This window comes from Curcuma longa, chromosome 14 (assembly GCF_044706935.1).
Source record: "Curcuma longa cultivar G26 ecotype Majalengka, Jawa Barat chromosome 14, ITB_CL_G26_1.1, whole genome shotgun sequence".
NCBI classification, from domain to species: domain Eukaryota; kingdom Viridiplantae; phylum Streptophyta; class Magnoliopsida; order Zingiberales; family Zingiberaceae; genus Curcuma; species Curcuma longa.
The window spans coordinates 6,643,852-6,670,071 of record NC_133874.1 but is presented as its reverse complement, the minus strand read 5'-3'; the positions used below and the strand labels follow the sequence as shown (position 1 = coordinate 6,670,071).

At 36.2% G+C, this 26,220-nt stretch overlaps 3 protein-coding genes across 3 annotated transcripts; 1 reads left to right on the top strand and 2 right to left on the bottom strand.

The window, feature by feature from the left end:
• Window positions 1-1,135: 1,135 nt before the first annotated feature.
• Window positions 1,136-13,114, bottom strand: LOC141845318 (anaphase-promoting complex subunit 2). The gene is made up of 16 exons (XM_074733386.1): window positions 12,842-13,114; window positions 11,502-11,588; window positions 10,946-11,174; window positions 7,823-8,115; window positions 7,586-7,657; window positions 5,574-5,809; window positions 5,071-5,487; window positions 4,757-4,955; window positions 4,520-4,634; window positions 4,369-4,451; window positions 3,841-3,960; window positions 3,366-3,454; window positions 3,206-3,287; window positions 2,143-2,331; window positions 1,559-1,627; window positions 1,136-1,465 (listed from the first exon to the last, which is right to left on the bottom strand). Exons 1-16 carry the CDS (start codon window positions 13,052-13,054, stop codon window positions 1,337-1,339), a joined length of 2,622 nt encoding a protein of 873 aa, XP_074589487.1. The 5' UTR covers window positions 13,055-13,114; the 3' UTR covers window positions 1,136-1,336.
• Window positions 13,115-15,317: 2,203 nt separating this feature from the next.
• On the top strand, window positions 15,318-16,568 carry LOC141845035 (ferritin-like catalase Nec2). The gene is made up of 3 exons (XM_074733043.1): window positions 15,318-15,669; window positions 15,764-15,989; window positions 16,082-16,568. Exons 1-3 carry the CDS (start codon window positions 15,329-15,331, stop codon window positions 16,457-16,459), a joined length of 945 nt encoding a protein of 314 aa, XP_074589144.1. The 5' UTR covers window positions 15,318-15,328; the 3' UTR covers window positions 16,460-16,568.
• Window positions 16,569-16,870: 302 nt separating this feature from the next.
• LOC141845036 (cysteine and histidine-rich domain-containing protein RAR1) lies at window positions 16,871-18,057 on the bottom strand. Its single transcript, XM_074733044.1, has 4 exons — window positions 17,955-18,057; window positions 17,591-17,742; window positions 17,245-17,462; window positions 16,871-17,149 (listed from the first exon to the last, which is right to left on the bottom strand). The coding sequence occupies exons 1-4, from the start codon at window positions 18,017-18,019 to the stop codon at window positions 17,057-17,059; spliced, it is 528 nt and encodes a 175-aa protein (XP_074589145.1). The 5' UTR covers window positions 18,020-18,057; the 3' UTR covers window positions 16,871-17,056.
• Between the last annotated feature and the right edge of the window lie 8,163 nt (window positions 18,058-26,220).

The window sequence follows — 26,220 nt, the reverse complement described above, 5'->3', positions numbered from 1 at the left end:
CTACCAAGAAGGTCTATTCCCATGCAACATTAAGGGGTATTTACAAGCCTCCAACCAATGGCAGATAATGTGGTAAAGGTGTCCAGGACATAATAGTTTTACACGATCAGCTAAAATTATAAAAATTATACGTGAGAAGGTAAATTAGGATGGTTAGTTACAATTTCTTGATTTATTGGCCACAAATGGTTATGGAGTTGATCGTGTAAGACCGCCTTAACGAATTTCTGAAGCGGATAATGGTAAAGGTGGGATGAATTCCTTAAATAACAAAAATAATGAAGATTCAAATTTCATTTAGAATATATTAAGATTTCTTAAATTACGAAAGTTTAAATTTTATTTAAAATACATTAAGACTTTTTAAATAATGAAGGTTCAAATTTCATTCAGAATACATTTGAAAAGTTTTGAGCTTTTTATAACGTTTGATTCGTCATAAAATCCATTTGAGCTGAAAAACTTTTGTGAAAGTAGATCCTCCAAGATTAATTAGATCTTAAAAGTTAAATATTTAGATTATTCAAAAAAAAAAAACCCCACCAACCAACCATATTTCCTCGTTGGAGCTCACGGCCGTGCTCTCACTAATTTGGCAATACTCCAGCTTTCTGGCTATTCATGCATTTCGAAGCAACTTCGGTTTGATTCTCTTCATATAAATCCATTATTTATTTTCAATTCAAATTGAACCAAAACCAAACCCACGACCTTTCCAAGATGATTTCAATTTGGAATATTCAATCCGAAATATTTCAACGTAATTACAGATTTTTCTACAATCTCTGAGTTATATTTTTTTCATACTTATACACACACACAAATTCACACCTATTAATTTAAAAATAAACAGAATCCCACATTCCATCTATCAAATAAATTCAATAAACAAGATGACTTCAAATGTGATACTCCAATGTAATTAATTCAAACATCACGTGATGATACTACATGAATTTTACATACTAATTATTTAAAAAATATATATTATCTCTTATTACCACACCACAGGACGGATGTTTTTTCATACTCTTCAGCATTTCAGCAACTAGAGGCACAGAGGACGCTAGCTTCAATGATGTTCAATCATCAATTTTTTTCAGAGATAATTAGTTGAACTAATAATATGTTTTTCCTTTTTTTCCAATACTGACCCCTTGTGGTTATAATATTAATAAAGTTGGATAATGCAATAACAGTGAGAGATAAGAAGAAATGAAAAGGAAACAGCAGATACATGTATATATATTACAGAACAGAGCAATAGCAGAACCAAATAAAATGAATGAGTGATCTTGCTTTCCTATTTGAGATGTAGATGCATACCGCATGGTAATCAATGCTGCTTCTTCAGGAAGTACATCCCTTCTCTCAATTCTAGCTTTTCTTCGACTACTAGGCTGGAAAGGAAGCTCTGTAATTGTTGGAGAGACTTGTCGTATGAAGGTTCGGCTACGCAGAACATCTGATGGTAATGTAGAGCCAGGATGAGTCAGGACTCCTTGGAAAAGAAAGGGCTTAAGTTTATCATGAGCATGTTATTATTTGCTCCATTTACCTTCAAAGTGTTATGTATCCTATCCACCGGCATACTGACAAAATTTGTGAGCATCCCTACAATGAATTTCTGAACCAAGAAATTTGTGAGATAATCAAATAACTCTATGCATTATTAAGAAAAGCAAATGTCAAAGAAGAATCTCCTACACTGGTTCGCTAGGTAGGTATTCCTCTAACCAAACTAAGGAATTGCATCAAGAAGCATATGCAGTTTCCAATGTGCTCAAGCTAGTGCGGTATACTAATACAACTCAATAAAATTTGGTTCCACAAATTCACTGGTTGGAGATTGTGTTTGTAAGAGAAATCTCTACAACTGAGATTTAAAGACAACACTTTGAGGCGATTGTTGGTTGGGTGTGCAAAAAGCGTTGAGGTCGGGCGGAAGCCTCATAACTTCTTGTTTTGTGATGGTTGGTGATTAATTTTCCACATTGGGATAAATGTGTTGAAAATATAAGAGAAATGGTTGACGAATTCAATTAAGCAAATCATCATCAGTCAAATACTAAGGCGAAACTTGTTCCTTGTTGAAGTGCTAGGTTTCAGAAACCAAAGAAATAAAGTTGAGCAGAAACCAACCTCATATACTGTCATTTCTTTCCTCAACTGTTCCTCGACGGAGGCCACAGATCTCTCACATTCCTCATCCATTGCTAGTACACCTTCACATCTTCCATTGTTTATACTGCTCTTACTAGAATCAACCATGGCAGTGGCAATGGAAAAAATACGATCAGAATCGGATCCACCAGACTCGGAGAGAACTCCCTGGAAAAGCCACAGAAAAAGGAAACAAAGTAGCCGGTCACTAATTAGCTTTTATAAATATAAGTCAAATCTATTTTATTTCTAAAATCAAACCCAAGTCTATAGATGAAGTATTGCTTGATCCTGATTGGGTAATAGCAAATTAGCAATGCAAGAGGAGTTAGCTCAGTTTGAAAGAAACGAAGTATGGAATCTAGTGTCTCCATCAAAGAATAAATCAATAATAGACACTAAATGGATATTCCGTAACAAATTAGACGATAAAGGAGAAATTATTAGAAACAAAGCCCGTCTAGTAGTTAAGGGGTTTAGTCTAGTAAAAGATCTAGATTACGACGAGACATATGCCCCAATAGTTAGACTTGAATCCATCAGAATGTTATTAGCTTATGTAGTACATAAAAGATTCAAGTTATACCAAATGGATGTTAAATCCACCTTTTTAAATGAGTTAATTAAAGGAGAAGTCTATGTAAGTTATCACCTGGGTTTGAAAACTTAGACTATCCAAATCATATGTTTAAGCTAAAAAAGATTTTATGCGGTCTAAAACAAACACCTAGGGCTTAGTATGAAAGATTATTAAATTACCTAATTTCAAAAGAGTTGAAACAAGGTCGAATTGATTCAACCCTCTTTGTAAAAGCACTTGAAACAGATTTATTTATAGCACATGTATACATAAATGATATTGTGTTTGAGTCAACTAATTCTAAATTTTTAAAAGAATTTATAATCCTAATGGAACACGAGTTTGAAATGAGTCTAGTAGGAAAATTAAACTTTTTCTTAGGACTACAAATAAAACTAAAGAAGAAAATTATGTTTGCATGCCCTTAAGCTAAAAAAACTACAAAAATGTGACTTTGCACACCTTGTTTATCCAGAAGTTAATTCTTTTGTTAAGTGTATCAACAGGAACCCCAACAGCAGCTGCAAGGTTCGTAGAAGTCCAACTGAATTAAAGAGAAAAAAGAGTTAGTTTGAATGCAAGGAAGTGAATTTAAAGAGGATGGCAACCCTCTTACTCTTACCTTAGCTGTTCCTGGAATTGCATAATAATTACTGCATGCAGTGGACTTACAGTAAATTGCATATTCTGATCCTCAAATTGCAGCTCCAGCTGAAGTAGCATATATGAAACATGAAAATGTCAAGTAAACTGACCTATCAAAATGTATTCTTTTCAAGCACAGCTTAAGACACAAATGAGGTTGGTATCTAGTTACTACCATTATGCCTGAATGTCTGATGTAGAAACATATGAAAAAAATACAGGCTTGTACATAATAAAAGCTTGGCATAGATTCATTTTGTCTTGTTTAGTTAATTTATGAAACTAAACTAGGCGTTTGATTTACTGAATGAACCTATAAGTTATCAAAATAGCATCGAACCATTACCTTCTACAAAAAATTAAACTTCTTGTTAAGGCTGTTTCACTGGAATACAATTGCAAAAATGATACTATAACCCATTCAGGAAAGATCCAGTTACAGCCATTCTAACCTTCACTGTCCCAAGATTTTTCTTCCATAGCAGCTTACGAGGAGTTTTGATCTCATGAAACCTCTTCCCATACTCTGATAGTAATTCTTCGATAGAATTGGGGAGATTAAGAGACTCTGCCTGTATTTTGTCAAGGTAACAGGGTTACATAATTACAGGAGATAGAGGACATACAAATAAATAAAATCTAAGGAAGTTCCCATGAGTAAATATCAAGTAATAGAGGCATAAACCTATGACCTATCATTTATAATTGTAACATAGTAGGTTCCAACTCTGCAAAGTTGGATTGTAAACTACTCAATTTGACAGATAATTGCAAACTTACAATGATTTATCCTAATTTCAACTTCTATCTCCTACGTTCTAGTTTCTAAGAAGTGTTATTGTCACAATGAACATATTGCCGCTGAGTTCTCCATGACTTCTTGATCTTGAAAACAGTAAAAAAAAAGAAGTAAAAATACATAGAAAAAAGGAAGTGAAAACAGCTTCAGTAAGGAACTTTATACTCGACTGATTGTATACCTGGATGGTTGGCCAAAAACTGGAAGAGATTATGGTGGAATCCAGAACATCAAGGGACAAATGTGTTGCTTCTGGTTCAGAACCTACAAAATACTCAATTAATGAATAGGCAAAAAAATAAAAGTAGTGTTCATTAAAAGTTTCAGCATACAAGTTGAAGATGATGGCGGTATAGTAGCTTTAATATTAGTATTTGTTCGTTTTGAATCAATTAGATCATTAAGCATTATTTCACATTTCTGCATGCTGCCCTCCCCAAAGTGTATCTGTTAAGAACATATGACAAAAGGATCAAGATTTTTTTTAATTGAACTTTTAGAACATTGAGATCGATCAATGTAGAAATCTCCTAGAATTTGTATAACTTGATTAGGAAGGTGGCACACACCTTAAGGAGTTCTAGAGTACGTATCTCTGAGTCAATATCATATTCAGATTTGTTAAGGAGCTTTTCTGCTAGCATAACACGATATTCATTAACTAACTGATCCTTTGAGCCAATTATGCCAACTATCATTCCAAGGATGTCAACCTTCCTTCTCCGGCTACCTTTTGATGGGTCTGCCTCTACTGGATCTGGTTCCCACCTAAAATTATAAAAAGGGATGCAACTTAAAAACCACAAGATAATAGAAATTAATTGGTTTGCTTTTTGATAGAATAAATATTAGTCTATGAATCTACTGGAATAGTTAATAATGCCTTTCAGCATTTATCCATGCTTGCTTATCGTCAAGGTTTGTATCATCATCATAATCAGCACCCTCTTGGTTCTCTGCTTCTCTGTTTAACTCTTCAAGCAGACTATCACCAGAATTACCAGAACCAGTGGAATTTCCCCCTGTCCCATCAGTAAGCATTGTGACAATGCATTTTATGGTATCCTTTCTTCCCCTCAAGTAATCTCTAATTGGTTCACCAACTGCCTCAAGGAATACCCCGGTTGGATCTATAGTCTTAAGTGCCTTGATAGTGGACACATATTGGTGCAATATGTCATTTGTTGATGCACCAGCAGTAAGCAATCGATATTTCAAGGAAGAAATAAATGAATCAACAAGCTTCGAATGCTGTCCAGTATACTCCAGACATTGCCTAAGATCTTCAATTGCAGGAGAACTGTGAAAAGAGGCAACAAGAATTCTTTTGAGACAAATTTCCTCCAAATCCAATAGTGGATGGCAAAAGAGTACGTAAGTGTGTACCTTTCAGGATAGTCTACAATGATCTCAAAAAGTTTTCCAATTCTAAGGTCTTGAAATGTTTCATATGCACAATATTCAAGACGCAGTTGCCATCTTACAAGCCCTTCTGAAGGCATTTCTATCCCAGGGTAAGAAGGAGAAGCAGCCAAAGGCGATTTAAGACCAGATGATGCATCATGGACAGGTGAATCGCCTAAATATACCAAGAGAGCATGTAAAAACTGAAGAGGAACAGCCTGAGAGTGAACCAAACATGTAAATTAGTAAGAATTAGATATAGCTAGTTGAAAACAGGAGCATTATGAACACAATCACTAAAACATTAGAAAATTATTATTCATATGAGATCTAATCAATGGCATGACCACAAAAGTAATTTAAAGTAAACTACAGATATCTAACTTGTTTTCCTGACAGTTCAATTTAGGCAGTGCATAAAACAAGATACATAGTTAAACGTTCTTTGACCATGTCTAAACTATTTAAATTTTGGGTCAGCTTATTTGGGTAGGAAAGAGGAGTGGAGAGGAAGGCAGCATCAGCTACTTCTATTATGATAACTCTTGATGTTCGTACAGATATATTATGGGTCCTTAGATCTAGCATTGGGTAGACCTCGTACAATAATTATCCTTTCAAACATAAATCTATTTATTAGGGTCTCACCGATCACCAGAACATAATAATTTCATTATTTAAACATCATTATTCAGCCTATCCCACTTATATCTAAATGAAAATGAAACAAATAAAGTAGAAGGAATGATTTTTGTATCTTTATCTCCTTATGCTTTAACACTGTTATCCATAAGTATGGTAAATCATATCAATTTTACATATTATTTCTTTTAACCTAAGGGACACATGACAATCACATGAGTCTCCAGAAGCTTCTTCATTTCAAACATCCTCTTTGTATCCTATTTGTAATATCTTTATCAATGTCTTTCAATAATAGATTGAAGAGATCAAAAATTTTATGGGGATTTCGTATCCATCTACCATAAAAAAAGAAATCAAGAAAATAATGAAGAAGAAGAATAAAATTCTGAAAATAAAAGTTTTAGATAATGTGGAACTATGATTTAACAAGGATATATTGACAAAGGTATTATTAACAAGATTAAAAAAATGAATGTTTGAAATAGAAAACGTTTGCTGTCTTTGTATAACAATCATGTGCCTTTGTAAGATCGTGATGCAAGTATGCAACTAATTACACTTTATGGATTAGATCGTTGAACAATTAGGAAACATGTAAGAATGACTAATGCAGAAAATATGACGAGGAAAATTGTATATTGGAAATGTGAACAAGAAATAGAAGATATTAGTAGTTTAAAACTTTGAATCAAAGAGTAATTGCCAAAACCTAGTTGCGTAGAAGAACAAGAAGCACATCCAATCCATGTTCAAATTTACAACCGGTAAATTTTTTTAATGAATTGACAAATCATTCAAAAGAAATTCCATCACTTGGGCTGGGTTAATTGGTTGATGAAGAAATAATCTTTATAACTGCTTATCTAGCACAAAAGAGTGATATATGAAAACCTACTAAGTAGTATCCTATTTTCATGAATTACATACTAGGATAGATTGGACAAGAGCACAGATGTCGAAGTACAGTATTGATTCAATGCTAAATTATAAAACAGCATAGCAGATTCATGCTTGAGTAGATCACCAAAGCACACTCCTGTCAGTGAATTTCACATACGTCTCTAATATGTGGATTTAAGGCTTAACATCCAATCAGATTTTGTGTAATACTATCAAATAATTAGTCTCAACTGAATCCTACACTATAATTTGTTAGATATCACATGCTCCTTTGTTTTGAAGATATTAACATATTAAAATTGTGTGAACACGTTTTTCCCTCAAAATCCTTCTTTTTTTTTTTGAAAAGAAAAAGGTCTCAACTGAAAAAAAAAATCTTCAATAGACCAAACTATTATCAGAAAATTCAACAATAACATATTCACCACTCATTATTATCAAAAAGATACCTGAATCCACTCTTTAATAGATACAAGAACGGGGTTCCTATAATCATCGCCAGCTAAAGCATTAACTTTATCCTGGTGTAGAAAGTAGAAACAATCATGTCAGTATAAATAGCAATGGGAATTACAAGATGAACGTGTCTTACCATCCATTAGAAGCTATTTACAAGTAACCAAAAAATGATCCAAATTAGAGAGCTGCAAAAAATAATGTATTTACACAAAGCAACAGATCCTAACCTTCAGGAGCAAAAGGATAGAAGAAGCATAGGCATCTTCAGTTATGGATGTAAAACCAAGACTTCGAAGATCACGAACAACTTTACCAATGTTGTTAACCAACATGTCCTTATTATGATTACACCCGTGACTGTGTGTGTCAATATCCATTTCACCAACACTAATATGCCTATGCTTTTGATGGCGCAAATTGTCATTGTCAAGTTGAAATTGACAAGCATCTTCCTCATGATGCACATCAATCATATGACTTAGTTCTTCCAACTTTCCCTTAAAATATAAGCGGAGCATCTCTAGAAAAGTAACATAATTAGTTGCTAAGTTATGCCTTGAGTAGAAAAGAACAATGTACACTGCTAATTTATGCTTATAAGCAAATTTAAAAAAAAAAAAACTATTCTGACTGTGATGCACCAGTGCAATTTTCAAACTCTCATGTACACTGAACATATATGCACAAGTCATATGAGTTAAATATAAATACTCCATGCATTTTCACACCCACACTCTGGTAATTAGGAGATATCAGCATCATCTTCATACAGAGAAATTAGGAAACAGTCAAGCTTATGTGGAATAAGAGCCTCACCAACAAATAGCATTCTCCAAGTTTTTAGCTAAACAAAATAATAGTATCATATAGGCATACACAGTGGTGAAAATATCAGGCAACAGCAAAACATATATTTGAATAACATCAAACGAGATTTTGACCAACTATTTCTCCCATCTCATTGTGGAGGACAAATCTGCAGAATCTGTCTACACAACCTTGCCAGGATAGCCAGTTGGCAACTGGCATATAATGTGTTGACAAAAAGAAAGAAGAAACAAGGTTGCATCCTTCAAATTAGGATACTAAAAGTTGGACAAGAAAGTACACAAAATAAATGTCAAAATGAACAGCAATTAAGTAAGAATTTTAGTGATGCATAAACTATTAGAAAATGGTAAAGGATCAGCAGGTTAAGCATGGTATAAATGCAATACGAGACTGAATTTGAAAGAGCAATGAATATATATCATGAAGATGTTAGATAATAGATTATGAGACAAATGAACATCACAAGCTGTGTTAATCCTAATTATCTAGGATCGGCTATATGAATTGTATCCTCCATTGAGCTCTATACAAGGCTATATGTAATAATTGATCAAATACGAGATAAACATGCTAATTCAAAAAAGCCAATGTTCATAAAATACACTTCAAATCTGCAACTACTGACAATTACATAGTAGTAAATCAAATACAAACTTAAGGATGAGAGAAGAGAAATACTATATATCTTTAACCATACTTCAGAAAAATATATCAATCCAACCAAGCTGACTTTCCAATTGATCTCACCCGTTTATTTCTTTGAAAGGACTTTCAAGAGAAGAGAAAGAAGATTTTTTTTAGTTCTTTTACTTTTCCATAAAGTAAAAGATAAGAACATAGCAAAAATCAAAATAAACCAGATATAAGTTCTACCAAAACTCCGAAACCACACTTAATAAACATTAGACACTCAAAACCATTACACAAAAGACAAAACATGAAATTCATAGTTCATAATTTCACTCAGTTTCAACCAACACAGGTGATACATACTCTTTCACATGAGTATTGAAACTGAGACCAATCAGCATCCTATGAAAATTACATACATGACCTACTTATGAGAAAATTAACACACGATGATATAAATTACTACCCATGGTTCTATGCAATATTAACCTTCAATAATTAACTTAATTCTTCAATAAATAGATAGCATGAATTGGAAACTAAATTTATTTTTTTTAAAACTTCAATAACTTTTTATGCAATAAAATGATTATAAAGGGTGTTTAATTACTCTATATTATTCCATATAGTTTTATATTGATACAAACAATATCGACTACTTATGAGCACATGATGATACAAATTTCTACCTAAAGTTCTGTGCAATATAAACTCAAAAGTGGCACAACACTTAACAGTATATATAAATAGATAGCATGAATTGTAAAGGAATTTTTTTTTTTAAACATCAATAACTTTTTATGAAATCTAAGTTAATTCTTTAGAGAGTATATCTGTCTTAGATCCAGTAGAATGATCATAAAAGGTATTTAATTAGCTTTATATTATTTCATATAGTTTTATATTGACAAAAATGATTAACCTACTTATGAGAAAATTAACACATGATGATATAAATTTCTACCTATATTCTATGAAATATAAACCTTACTGCAGCCCATATTGAGCTAAACAAATTTAAACCATATGGAACTCATTTTAAGTAATTTAACTCAAAATTAAACTGAATTTGAATTCAATTCTCATAATTATCCAATTAAACACATAAGTTTGGCAAAATAAAGGCTTAGATATGACAATGACATATATAATGCAAAGTATAACTATATGATGTCACTACATATATGATTTTAGAATTTAACAATAAGCTCGTGAGAGTTAAGGTCTCATCAACAGGAACACAGTCATTCTAGCATTAGTATAGACTCCTACTAATAAGACATTACTAGAGATAGTCTTAATCATATGGTTACTTATGCATGATTTGAGTTGAGAAATTTGTTATACTTCTTTTGAGTTGTTTCTAAGATTGTATTCTTATCTTCGGAAGTAGACAAATGACAAAGCAAATAAAAGAAAATCAATCAGTTCAAAACCATGTTGACATGGTCTGAGTTGTGTCGAGTGTGTCTACACAACTTTACGTCAACACAAGATGGTTCCAACTTGATATCAAAATTGGCACTTGTATTGCAACTTCAAACTTTTTGTAGTTGTTAGGCAAGGTAGATTTTGGGAGATTTTGTTTTAACCATGGAACAAAGATTCCTCTACCTAGGAAAACTTTGTTTGATTTGCACCATCTTTACTAGAGCTTAAATTGCAAGACCTAAAAGTAACAAGGTAGAGCTCCCTTTTTTGGCTTAGGCTTCTAGAGGAGCAGTGGCAACATTAGCCGTTTAATGTTAGGATTGTCTTCTAAAACATAATTTATGCAATTAGCATCCATGAAATAGTATACACAGCCTATCTAGAAGTAAGATTGGCTCTCAACTTGATCCTATGAGAAAGAGAAAAGTTTTCATGTGTTTTTCCTAAAAACAACGCACCAGGGAAATGCATAGGTAATGTTGCTAGAAGAATGGAAGACACCATTAACTGATATCTGGAAGTAAGACAGGACTGATATTCCTGTATTTTCATCTTTCTGTCAGCTATGCTCTCCTCATGTAACTGCAAAGCATGGATCAGCATCAAAAGGCATTTTTCCTCATAATGTTTTTCCAAGCATATCTCTTCCAATGATTTACTTAACACTCCCTCAATCCAGTTTTCCTCCTGCAGTTGTAAAAATTAATTAGAAATTCACAACATTGCATATTTATCCCAGAGTAGAATACAATTTGCAGATTCAGAAATGTCATACTTGAGGATTATGGAATGAGAAAATCCATTACATAACTTCTTGAAAACGTCCATAAACACCTAATTCTTGAGAACACTTTTCCCAGACATGTACAAAAACAAGGAGCAAAAAATGGCTAGCATACCACTATAAATAAGAAATTGGACTATATCAATTTAAGTTCTTCATGAACTCTCGTGTATACAACTTGGAAGTGCACAAACATAAGGAAAAAGGGGCCGAAAAGCCTGATATCATACTTGAAAACTAGTTCCTTCTCCCATTGACACGCTATAAGCATCAAACTGCTTCCAAAACCTCAAAACTGCTTTTGACTTGAATGTTTCCTGCAAGACACTGACCACGTTAGAAGGAGATAATAGAAGAGTTGCCAGAAAAACACTTACATAATGTATACATATACACATGGATATACACGTATCACATGCTATAAAACCATGTGTTTGTATAGTTATTTAAATGAGAATCATCTAAATGATTGTTTTCCCAAGCTCTCACTCTTGATCAAATGGGATCCGCTAGTTCATATGATGCTATATTTTGCCAAATCAGTTCCTCCCACTAGTGTTTTATCATGTTTTGGGAGTAAAAATTCAACATAATTATTGTTACTGCCTAGTCGTTGTGAGCTAAGATTTTAGCAATCTAATATCTTCTAGCTGGGCTGTCCTGAGGGCAGTTCATGACACAGTATACATGAAATTCTAACTGGCAGCATCCACAAAGATAAGCCTGTTTAAGTACATCGACGTAGACAAAATATATCAGTTCTTGTGTGCTAAATAGAGGCTCAAATTGACTGCATAAGCATGTGTGGCATCAGGCAGCCAAACAGAACTACAGAATCATAGTTGTATCTCATCACGAGACAAAGATATTTCAAAAAGTTGGATAAAGCTAAACCTGATCTCCCAGTAAAAGAGTTTGTTTACTTCTCTTATTATAGCTTCATAGTGAATTGGATGTTTCTTGAATACTATTGTTGTCTGCCATTGAGTTGCATGTTTATCTGTTTGGGTGTTTCATCGTATCAAAGTACTATTTAACAGAAGTCGAGATTTTTAATACTTAAATCAGCATTTTCACAAACACATAAAAAGCAATGTTCCAAAATTAAAGATAGAGGTATGTTAAACCCACCTGCAGTATAGGCCAATAACACGAGTCAACTCAAGTCACACGAGGCTTACTTAGTCAAAATTTTCCACAACCAGACAGGATAAACTCTAGTATCAGAATAAGATGAGCGTCAAGGTTGACGTTCTTTAACTCCAAGTTTAGTCCAACAATACTCAATAGTCAACACCACTTGATAAAATCCGGCTGCGGTACATAAAATCATAAGACCTGGGTTTGCAAAGGTTAAAGTCAACGCAAAAAACTAAACTTCGGTGGGAATGGGAAACTTCGGGCCAGATAGATTACACCTCACAAAAGTCAAGTGGCTTCTTCTGAAACGTAGGTGGCGAGGGAAACCCTATACTAGAACACTCACCATCAAGCCCGAATTTTTAAGTGAAAACCCTAAGATGAACAAAATCAAGGTTACGGCACACTAGGCAAATGTGTGAGTACGAACCTCGAGGGACTGAAGGAAGTGATCCTGTACAAGAGAATCGAGGCCGTAGCGGCAGAGAGCAGATACGAGGGGGACAAGGTCAGCTCCTGCGGAGAGGTCGCCGCGGTCGCGTAGGAGAACGTCGGTGCATTCGTGAAAGCCCTCCCAGCTTTGCAGCAGCACTGCGATGTCTTCGCCGTCCAACGAGTTCAGAGCCTCAGGATCCCACATCATCGAGGGCGATCTGGGCGGAGGCAGCGCACGAGAGCGTCGGCGACGACGGCGGTCGGAACAGCGCTAAGAAGCAGCGAAAAGGGCGCGACGGGTTTTTTGATTTGAGGGGAAAGTGGGGCAAAGCTCGGTGAGCCTCATATTTAACCAATTATGGTAAGGAATTAGCATAAACATACAAGTCCGTAAAAAATGATAAATCCCAGTCAATCTCGTAGATTCAATCCTTTGAGGTGGTCGTCCGATCCTATGAAAATTTTCCACCGACCATCAGGGTAAATCGGGAAACGCATACGGCGGCCAATCCAGATGCCCAACATCCTTCGATTGCGATCCCCATTTAGAAAAAAACATAAACCCATAGTGGTGTAGTGGTTAAGGTCCTTCGATAGATTTTAAATTCATCAAACATCAAAAATTTATCATATGGTGGGACGGAGAACTCATCATTTTAATGGACTAAAAAAATTTCAATTTAATCCAACTCAAAGCGAATTCAATCTAACTCAAAGTGAATTATGAGTTAGACGAGTCAATTCACGAGTCTATCAAAAATATATATATAAGATTGAAATATTTACGTTTGAGTTGTGGATTAGATGAGTTAAATAACGAGCCCATCAAAAATATAAAAAAAATTAAAATTATTAAATTTAGGTTGCGGATTAGACAAGTTAAATCCATAAGCCCATTAAATATTCTACTTTAGTTTTAAATTTTAAAATAAAAAAAATTCTCAACTTGTAAGTCAATCGGAATCCATTGCAAAGTAACTCATGTAGGTCATGGGGCCAAAGCTAATCAACTTGCTCATTCAACCAACTTAAAGTCTAATTATTCTAATGCAATCCTAATAATTAAGGAATTCAACTCTTTTAGCGTGTTTAATTTAGAGTTATCGTTGATAACCTTGATTATCTATCCAAGTTTATCAACAAAATAATCTTATTTGGTTTATGTTATGATCGATTCTCAAGTAATGTAGCATTACCGCCACATTAGCAAACCATCAATAAATGTATTATAAATCTGGAATGTGATTAACTCAATAGCCTAAGATTTTTTTACGATTTCAAAAGTTAATAAATTTTTTTTTATGATTATCCTTCAACTATAAAAATAAATTAATTAGAATGTAAAGTAAAACCTAATTGAAAATGTGTTAATTAATTCAATAAATTTTAATTTAAATATTTATAAATTTAAAAAAAAATTATTTTTAAATTATTTTATTAATATATATAACTTTATTTGAAATTTTAAAAATTATAAATAAATTATATTTTTTTATATATATTATCAATTTATTATCATCGTTAATATTAATATTAATATTAATATTGTATTTTATTTTATTTTAAAATAAATTAAATTAAATATAATATAATAAATATTAAATTGATTATTTTTTTATTCTTTGTAATAAATATGTTAGATCAAACAATATTAGATTATATATATTTTTAATATATCTCATAACCTTAGATAATTATATGATTATTTAATCATCACATAATTAAAATTATGTATGATGATTAAACTAAATGCACCCTTATTATTAAATCCCATGACATAGATCTAAGCTCCTTGCTCGTTATTTTCCTCGATCAAGATAACAAGGCAAGTGTTTCAGTCGTTTTCTTCCCACTTTGAGAAACCACCATTAGACGACTAGTGTGTTGTAAACCAAGCTAATTAAATTACTTCAGAGGTAGACAGTACTTTTACAAATGCAAGTAACTGTCTGAAAACTAAGAGATAATGGATGAAATTCAAAATATAAGTGTATACATTAATTGGCGTTCTTCTTTCTCCTTTCCTTTTTCTTTTTCTCATCCAATTTTGGACTGAATGGAGTAAGAAAAACAACTCATTCCACTATTTGTAAACAATGTCCAGTCAGTGAGCATGCGTGTGATATATGTATATATATTAATTCGAGCAGATGAAGTTGCTGAACATTAAGATCTATCTTACAGATATATATACACTCTTATACAAATCCAGTGGTTCCTCATTCAACTTCCATCTACTTTACTTCCATATATCATCAGACTTTAATTCAAGATCCAACAACAACTGGTCTTTCGTGCAGAATTGAAAATGTTTGGTGCATGTATCTTCACTTCATTTATAACATTTGTTCATGATCGTATATTGAAACTTCACCAAGATTGAATTTCTTTTTCATCTAAACAGTTGGTAATATATTGGGAGATTCCATGGAACCCTATATATGTGCATCAGACTAATTCGATTGCTTGGAGCTCGATCGACATGGCTTTTGTGACGGTCCACGTCTTGTCTCTCTTCCTCCTCTCCACGGCGGCGGTCGCGGCGGTGACCGGAGAAGCCAGAGATCCCGCTGCATGTGAGCCTGAGGCGATCGGAGCCCCGGTGTTCCCCCTGGACAGGGAGCTGCTGCAGTTCGCGCTGAACCTGGAGCACACGGAGTGTGACTTCTTCCTGTTCGGCGCGCTCGGCCGCGGGCTAGACTCCGTCGCGCCGGATCTGGCCATGGGCGGGCCGCCGCCGATCGGCGCGAGGAAGGCCGACCTCGACGAGACCACAAGGCTCATCGTCGAGGAGTTTGGCTACCAAGAAGTCGGCCATTTGAGGTTCGTTAATTAATTACGCCTGATTATATTGCACTCTGAATTTGCTTCGCCGGCCGTCAGCTGGCTGATCGATCGCGTATCGTAACTGATGAAGGGCGATCAAGAGCACCGTCGGTGGGTTCCCGAGGCCTCAGCTCGACCTGAGCGCTCACAACTTCGCGAACATAATGGACGATGCTTTGGGGTACCATCTAAACCCTCCCTTTGATCCCTACGCCGGCGCTCTCAATTACCTCCTCGCTTCCTACGTGATCCCCTACATGGGCCTGGTCGCCTACGTCGGCGCAAACCCCAACACCAACGGCTTCGTCGCCAAGAGGGTAATCAGCTGGCGAACAGAACGACTAGAGATCGATCGATCGTCGAACGGCTTGATTGATTATAGCTTAACTGTAACTGCAAATTTGCGCAGCTTTTGGCGGGGTTGTTGGCCGTGGAAGCTGGGCAAGACGCGATCATAAGGGCGATTCTGTATCAGCGCAAGCACGAGCTGGTGGCGCCGTACAATATCACGGTGGCGGAGTTCACGGGTCGGATATCGGAGCTGAGGAACCGGCTGGCGATGTGCGGCGTCAGGGACGAAGGGCTGCTCGTGCCGCCGGAGTTCGGCGCCGAGGCAAGGCTGTCCACCAACATACTGTCGGCCAACCGGGATTCCCTCGGCTACCAGCGAACTCCGGCGGAGGTGCTCCGGGTGGTGTATGGGACTGGGAGCGAGCATGTGCCCGGAGGGTTCCTCCCCGACGGCGGGGATGGGAAAATCGCAAGGGAATTCTTGGCATTTCCTTGAGAAGATAGCTGCTAAATGTTTGATCGCCATGACCAGAACTCTAAGGATTGAATAATGCTGGAATCATGTGGAGTGTCGATCTCAAGCAATATATTTGGGCTTTATTTAATCGTTTGATATTATTACAGTTGAAAAAAATTTGTAAAAAGGAAGAATAGAACTGCTCAGAAATGTCAACGGGCAAACAAAGTCAACCGTCAACCTCGTCTTCCTCGATCGTCTTCTTCAACTCTCTCTCCTTTGCGGAGGACTCGCTTCTGCTCATCCATCCACTTCTTCTTCTTCTTCTTCTTCTTCTAAAGAATCCTTCGAGCCCTCTCTCGAGTCAACCTCTGCGATACGATGATGAACGAAGGTAGGCGCAATTCAATATCAAAGAGCAGAGACAAATCCTCACTTGGCACAATTCAATATCAAACATGAACGATATACTGGTTTTAGCAGAACATGTCAATGGAAAAGCCATCTGAAGCAAATGTGCAATGAGAAACAACAGCAATCCATCAGCTAAAATAGTAGCTAGAAATTGTTAAAGCAGAATACAAGAATTTAGTACGATACAATGGAGGTGGATGATGTCTGGGTTTCTCTCTAGTGTTATGCAGCATCGGCATTGTGCCAGCCTTTAGCGCATGGAGGAATGCTCAAGAACTCATCGAACTCTTTCACATGGACGTCGCAGCATTTCCACTGCGCGATGGAGAAGATGTCAGGAAGATTTCTATGATAAGTTGAACATCGAGTTTGATGCTTCAGCAACTACAGAAGAAAACGAGCAAACATACCCCTCTCAGACGGTCATGGAAAACCGCTGGACCTGGATGATATTCACATGCTGTTTCATGGTTATCCTTCTCCTTGAAGGTCTTGCCACATCCCTTGTTTCTGCAAGTCTGGGGTTCATTGATGCCGATCTTTTTCTTAACCGGAGGGGGGCTGTTTTCCACAGGGTTGTCGGTGCCGCCAGGCACGACGGCTGGCTGTGAAGGCCTCCCTTGTGAACCTAAAGCAAAAGACTATGAACTATGAAGCTAACTAAACAGATTCATGAAGACAAATCATGAGGATTTCCACCAAGTGCTTCAAAAAGTAATACAAGGAGAGGAGCATCGAGTATCAGAAGCAACATACCGTGATCAGAGCAGAAGAAACCTTGACGGCACCTCGAACAAGATTCATCGGCTTTCTTTTGAGTGGAAGATTGAACCGGGGCAGGCTTTTGGGTGTTTGTAGAGACAACCTTGGTAACTGGTTTCTCAGTTGTATGTTTGCCTGTCTTACAGCTTTAGAAAGGGACACAGTTACGGGCCATAAATCAAAAACCAGCATACAAACAAACATATCAAATTCAAATATGATATTCTAACTTCAAAATAAACATATGTAAGTTTGCCTGAATACGACGAACAATAAAGTACATAATCCAAAAAATGGGAAACAGAATATAGGACTATCTACCAAAATTGACATGATATTAACACAAAGGACGGCCTACCCTGGAATCGCCAAAAATAAGCTGAAATCATGACTTTTTTGCTTGCAGCAACTCCATTCTTTCATTCCATCATGGAATATCGGCTGGAAAGTTTGTAGAACACTTCTTTAAGAGGCATGGCGGTTGAAATCTCAAAATGATACAGAGCAATGGTAAAGTTGACTTACCCCCTGTTAAGAAAAAAAACAAAATTAGAAATCTAAATTGATAGAATTATTACTAAGGAAGACAAAAAGGAAGCAAAAAGACTTGCAAAATATAAGAACGGGAATGAGCAATACAAAAATTATAGACAGGATAATTTTCAGGTTGGGGACAGATACAACTCGACAATTGCAATACTGGTTGGAATAAAATGCCCAAAAAGCCAAAAATTTGAGCTAAATAGCATATTTGTATCATTGTATGAGCACTCAAGCAGTGGAAGATGCAAATGGCCTAATAGACAACAGTTAAATCAAACAATCAGTTGGATTTGGAATGACTTCTGTGGATTGGAAAAACCATTTTAAAACTATAAACCAAAAGAATAGGCTGTTCAGTTTAGTGCAACTTTTTGAAAAAACACAAGTAAACCAAAAAGAACCAGAGAGAAAACACGCAATCCATTAGCATTTTATGGTTTTCAATGTAGCGTAGTCCAAAACTGAATAATGGACACTGAATCAAGTTTCTTTTATCTGCTAATTTAGTTCGCTTTAGCAAATTAGGCAGACTGAATAATTTGAAAACTCTTAAGGATACCCTCAGATTGGACGAACGAAGGTTCATGGAGCTACCAGGAAGATTCTACCACCTGCCAACTCGTCATTGAATGAACATTTTCTTTGAAGCCTATAAAAAGAGGGTCAAGGACACAGAATGGAGACGCACACTTTGGAAGCATTAGAGGATAAAATTCAAGGTGATAAATTTCTACATTGAACACCCTATATCCCCTTTAGATTCATCCCGCAAAAACTCACCACCTAAACCCATTCAGCCCAAGAAGGCATTGTGCCCAACAGCCAGACATCATTTCCAAAACACTAATAGCATAAATCAGTCTCATACCCATTCACCTTGAGCAAGTCGTTCATCATCCAACTCATCTCAACCTACCTCGATAGAGCTCAGGTAGTTTGACTAAACTCCATCAGACCCTCTACCAAACTCCAAGCAATTCGGCTGCATTTCTCTCAACTTGATCCCCTCTAGCCAGTTTCCTCAATTTAGGTCCAAGAAACTTGGAGTAGCTAGCAGACTTCCACGTGTTGTAGTTTCAACCACGACAAATTAGCATCATCTATGGGAAGGTGCTAGGCATGGCAATGAGAGGAAAAGAAGAAAAGAGATCAATCCACAATTCACTTGCTTCACCAATAAATAAGATATTTAAAGTTTCAACTAAGGGAATTGAGCCTAGACTTTCTCCAATACCCATGAGAATTTTTTTTAAACTCTAATGCCACAAGTTAGGAAGTTCCTTCAGATTCAATGATGCTTGATAAAAAATTTTGGGAAACTTTGAGTTCATAGTTAAGTTTATAGCAAGAATGATAAGGAAGATATTTTCTAAGTTGATAAAGGAAAAGAAAGTAGTGCCCAAGAAGGATGCTGGAGTTATGAAAGAGTTGAGGAAAAAACATATGAGACTGATGTAGAGAAAGATGAATTTAAATACCACCAACGGGGGAGAAGACTGTTCCAAGCCAGGGAACTAAATGGATTGAAGAAGAACAAGTGTGGATAAGGGACGAAACGAGGCAGTTGGAAGCGAATTGCTCAGAGGTTAGAACACTCTTTATATTGGAAATATCAGAGGAACAAATTCCAAAGAGCTTCAAACTATTTGAACATGGATACTTCCAATGGGAGCACAGACTCCTCAACGCGTGTTAATGCCTATAACTCCTAACTGTCTCTTTATGGCAATGTCCAATGCCCTAATCTGCCAAGCTTTAGTGATCAGATTGCGTAGTTGCATCAGTAGTTTGCCAAGTTGTCATTAGAAGAAATCGCAAGTTTAGGGAGCTTATTTGAAGTCTTAAATCTTATTTTGTTGGTAGTAGTTGAATTGCATAAAGTGTAGATAGCATGGTGACACTGCTAGACGTTCTCAAATTTTTTGAAGACATTTGTTAAGGTCGCTAGAAAAGTAAAAGTGGACGATTTCAATGCAATTGTTCTAATGACTACCTTCAAGTTCACCCCTGAAAACTTGTAGATTTTCTAATCTCTCTACAAAAATCTCCCATGAAACTATGCAGAAATGTCGAAAAGAGCAAGCCCGTGTGACACTACAGATGATGCGATGCAAGTTAAAGTTGCCAAGTTAAAGCCTCGGAGGTTCTGATGGGAAGAGAAGTGTCCGAAAGGGTTTGATAGATGCCTACTTGTAATGAGAGGTCCAAAGGGATACCGTTGAATGCCCTACAATTCGAAGGAATTATGAAAATAAATGATAAGAATTTAACATTGCCGCTCCACGAACAATTCAGTCTATGTCCATAAGAAAGATAGGATATACAGAACTGATAGATCTGATGGAGGAATTTGAACAAACACAAATATGGGTGCTATATGTAGATAGGTCGGCTATTAGGAATACAGGAGCAACAGGATTGGTGGTGATCAGCCTAGAGGGCTATTCTGTGGGGAAAACCATTAAAAATCCAATTTTTAGTGACTAGCAATGAAGCAAAAGATGAGGTTTTGATAATAGAAATAACTGATTTTGCAAGCACCTCCAAGCATCTTGACTATGATAGTTTTGACCATAGGAACAATGAAAAAGTTCAACTATTATCAAAAAAGGAACAAAAATTAATGTCCAAGTGACGAGAACAAAAGCTATGACTTATAAAGGTCTTAGCAACAACAGAAATCGTTTGCCCTAGACAAACAAATTCAGATAGAAGATTAAAAGGACCACGATCTCGAGAAAAACGCACTCATCCTGAACGATTATGCGTCACCAGGAACAAATAGGAAAGAACTTTAGGAAAGAATGATCGGGGAAAGAGGTTTCTTACAGAATCATGGTATCGGCAGGATCCGTCGACGTTATCTTGCTCGGTGAACATGGCATCACACCCGATCCTTTGGCATCGAACGGGGACGCCGTCGGTCGCCGCCATTGCCGAAGCGAGCCGCTCCGAATTCTCCTGAAAATGATTTGCTCGTCGATAGCTTTATCGGGGATATTGCTATCGGGCTCGGATTCGTTAGCCCGCTTTAGTAATTTCAATGATATATTTTATCCGACCAAATAAAAAAATGAAATTATTTTAGATCATTAATATTTTTGGGCGTTTGGAGTTTTTTTTTAATTTAAAAATACTTGTTAAGATTATTATATTGTCAATTTGTATTTATTGATATACATATCCATCCTTTTTTATTTTTTAATAATTATAAACAATCTCCGCTGAACTTAATACTTTTTTATTAAAAATTTTATTACTATTATCTTTATAAAATTGATATTATCTTTATAAAATTATATATATATATATATATATATACGGTTTTGATATCCTGCGCAATCGCCCGATGCGCGCTCGTGCGCGATCCCGATCTCAGCCGTCCATTTTCGCGATTGCACAGTGTTTCTCCTCGGACGTTCGCCGCTTCCCGGCGTCCGTTCATCGCCGTCCGACCACCGATTGCCGCCGGACCGGACCCATTGGAACCGCAACTCACCGGCGGTCCGGCGGGTGCCGGAGTTCGGCCGGAATTCGGCCGGATTCCGGCCGAATCGGGGCCGGACGCTGACGGTCGATTTGTGTCTGCTGTGTTTCGGCCGGAATTCCGGCCGGACTCCGGCCCAATCCGGCCGGAATCCGGTGCCGATGTGTGCGCCGTCGAGTTGCGCTTCCAACGAGCCCGGGATGGTGGCCGGCGGTGATCGGACGGCGAAGAACGACGGCGATGAACGGCGGAAGGTCGGCGGTCGCGTACGGGAGTCGCGATTTTCTGTCGCGCGGCATATCATTCCTCTATATATATATATATATGTATGCTTATGGAGTGTCATATACAGCTCTATTCAAGAGTTGTCAAATTTGTCAATCTACGATGGAACAGCTAACTTGTTAGAAATTTGATAAGACAAATCAATCCATTAACTTGATGGGTTAAAAAATTTTCAACCCAATCTAATTTAAAAGCTAATTAGAAACGAGTTGCGGATTAGACGAGCCAAACGGACTTATCAAAAATATAAAAAATATTAAAAGTTTTAAATTTTAATTGTAGTTTAAACCGGTCAAGTTGAAAATTTTAAATTTAAATTGTGATTTAGATGGGTCAACCCCACTAATTTATTAAATTTTATTCTTTAATTTTAAAATTTAAAAGAAAAAATAAAAAAATTTAACCCGCATGTCAATCCATGCGGATTGCAGATTGACTCATGCGGATTGCGGACTAAATGGATTGATCTCATCTGAATTCATCTTAAAATTAATTGATAAAATTTCAATCCAATCGGACAATCCATTTAACAAACAAAGAAGTAAACGAGGCTATGGGTTTGATGTGATTCATCAACTTACAGCAATGTAGCGATCGATTATTATTAAGTCGCACTGATAAAAATGATAAATCCCAGTCAGTCTCATGGACTCAATCTCTGGGGATGGTCGGCTCAGTCCCACGGAAGTTTCCCCACCGACCATCAGAGTAAATTGGGAAATGCATATGACGACCAATTCAGATACTCAGCATCCTTTGATTGCGTTCCCTATTAATTAATTCCTTTCGTGTGTGACAATCATAAAACATTAATTATCTTCAAAATTAATCGAGAATTGCATATTTGTCTTCCAAATTAAATTAAAAAAACACTTAGCGATGGTCATGCTCTGCTCCAAAACAGAGTTGTTCATTAATTAACCACTTCATGGCATGCACAGCTACGCCTACACTCCATGTACTATCCAAATACATAGATACACATAATATAATAGTAAATTATTTATGCTCAAGGAAGATGCCTCCCCTATATTTTTGGTTCAATTGAGAAACAGAGGTGGTCTTTCCTGCCATTGAAGCAGAATGGCGGAGCCAGCCCGAGTAATTTATCCGGACTGATCTCCGACGTTGGACTATTCCGACAAGATAACCCGAGCTGTCTTCTTCATTTTCTTTAAAAAAAAAAATTTCCTTCCGTAAATTTAAGACTTTTTGCATCGAGCTATCCGAGCTATAGCCCGGGTAACATACAACGTGGCTCCGCCCGTGGAAGCAGTTGTGCTGATGATAGTATGCAGTCTTTCCGTTTCTTCTTTGTCTGTCTTATATTTTCACAAAGAGACGAGCAAAACTACGTTACCTAACACAGGAATGTTGCTCTTTTGACACAATTGATCACATTTGAACTAACTTTTGAGGTGATGATCACTCAACTTTTATATCATTCATCGATAGGTGGAAGGATTGAGTCAATTGCCCTTCTATTCATTTAATTTGTTTACTTGGAGATATTAATACTGGATTTAATCATATTCATATTTTTTTAATTTAATTTCCTCTATGTTACGCTAATCTCTTTTTATTTGTTGAATATTTGAATCTAAGGCTAGTTATCTACTCATGGTTCAAATATTAATAAATTAATTTAGAAAAAATGTAAAATACGTACGAAAGATAGGTTTTGTATAATTAAATATATCCATAGTACATGATTTGTAGCATTTGTATGACTGCCACACTTGATAGAGATAATTAAATTATATAAAATTCATGAGAACAAATCCACTGTAAACGAACACAGATGAATGTGAAAAGTATAATCCATCAAACTTAAGTAACAACAGTGGCATTACAAATTAAACCAAATCTGTAATAATAAAATTTTGTACTATCAAATGTAAATCCATAAGTTTGGACTGAAGGGAGCTCCTTTCTACTCGATGTCATCCATCAGGCAATGGATTTATGAACGCAATGGATGCCATCGATGCCGAAAGTGATCTCGAGATCGGAGACGGGAAACGAGGTATCGAACTCCAAAGCATCTGGATCCCAGCTGCTAGCCGCAGCTACAACTGGAGAAGGAGGAGCCAGAGCCGGAGTGGGAGCCGGATCATATAAAACTGGAGCAATGGTGTCATCGATGCCCAAATCCTTATCAAGATCGGAGACGGCAAAAGAGGTATCGAACTCCAAAGCTGGATCCGAGCTGATAGTCGCAGCAGCCAGAACTGGAGAAGGAGGAGCCGGAGCTAGGGCCGGAACAGGATGTAGAACTGGAGCAATGGTGTCATCGATGTCGAAATCCATCTCGAGATCGGAGACGGAAGGGAGATCGAACTCCAAAGCTGGATCCAAGCTGATATCCGCATCTAGAACTGGAGAATGATATAAAACTACTGGAGAAGGAGGAGCCGGAGCCTGAGGAGGATATAGAACTGGAGCAAGAGGAGCCGGAGCCGGAGCCGGAGCCGGATCCTGATATAGAAGTGAAATAACAGAATCAGGAATGTGTATGCCCATTCTCTGCAAGGAACCAGTGTAATTCTGCATCGCTATCCTCGTGGCTTCCAGATCAAAATGATGGGAACTCAAATCAGGAAGAGGAATAATGCCCTCCAAGGCCATCCCCTGTGAACGCTCGTAAGGTTGCATCTTCGCCATGCTCGGAGGATCCAAAGCAAGAGGAGGATCAGGCTCGAGGGGAACATGAACTCGCTGATCAGACTTCTTCTTCTTCATCTTGCAGTTCCAAAAATTCTTAATCTCGTTATCAGTGCGACCAGGTAACTGCAAAATTAAGATTTATAATGATTAATTAACTGAGTAATTATGACATACGACAAATCAACAGTCGATCGGCATACATGCATGCAGATATCGATCGTACTTACGTGCTTCACGATCTTAGCCCATTTATTCCCCATCTTTGCTTGAAGTTGACAGATGAGATGCTCTTCTTGAGGTGTAATTGGAGTTTTCTTCAGATTGGGCTTCAAATGCTCGAGCCATCGCGAACGACAACTTTTACCGCATCGACCGAGGCCAGTGGCTTTGGCGATGGCGTCCCAGTTTCGTTCGCCTTTTTTCTTGACGTAATCGATCAGGCATGCATCCTCTGCTTCTGTCCAACGCTTCTTGTTCGAACTGCACCGATTCTCCATCGGATTCGGAACGACGACTTCCAAATTGACTATAGCAGATTTTATGGATACTATAACACTTATAGGGAGTGTTTGGTTTGATTTTTTATTTTTATTTTTATTTTTTTATCTTCTGATTTAATTTTTAAAAAATATAAAATGTGTTTGGTATGATATATTATTTTTTATTTCCCTTCTATTTTCTAAAAAAAATGATATTTTATCATTTTATATTTTCTTAGAGAATGTCTTTTCTTTTTTAGAGAATGAAATTGAAAAATACAAAGCGAACAATAATTTTTAAAAAATAAGAAAATGAAAACAGAAAATAACCCAACCAAACACTTACTAACTTCTTTAAAAAATTTTAAAAGTCCCACGTCACAAAATTCAATGTAAATAAGTTGAAAAATTAATTTAATAAAAATGTGGAATAATTTTAAATTAAATTTTAAAATAAAATGAGTTAATTTATATTGAACCATACAATTAATATCACTAAAATATTATTAAATAACAAAAACTATAATTAAAAACAACTAAACTATATAAAATATAAAAAATAAATTTTAAAAAACATATGTGCATCAAATGGATAGTTGAACCTTTTCAAGATATTTTAATATTTTGATTATCTTCTTATCTACTCTGAAATTCTAGAACTCATACAAAAATAACATAGTTACGTTAATGAACGATAATCCTTTGTGCTACTTTTTAATAAATCCAAAGATACAAAAATACAAAAATAGACAACCTCAAGGACGATAGAAATGCGTCTTCTAGAGCCGCCATCACTGAGGCGATAATGCATCATCTAAGATTGTTCTAAGGTGACAATCACTACAAAAAAAAATTAGTAATCTGCGACAAATTCTGCGACGATTTTTTTTAAAAAAAATGTCGCAAAAAATTTGACCTATTTGGGCGAGAAAAGACCCCTATGCATTTCCGGGGGTGATTAAAATTAGTGCAATTATAATCAATATTTAAGTATTTTAAACCATGTTAAAATAAATTTAATTTATTGTTTTTAAATAATAATTAGCATTATTTTTAAATTAATCCAAGTCATAATAAATTAGTTAGTAAATATACTACGTAAATATAAATAAGTTGTGACGATGTGCTTTGCTTAGTGAGTACGTAGTTCATGCATCACATTC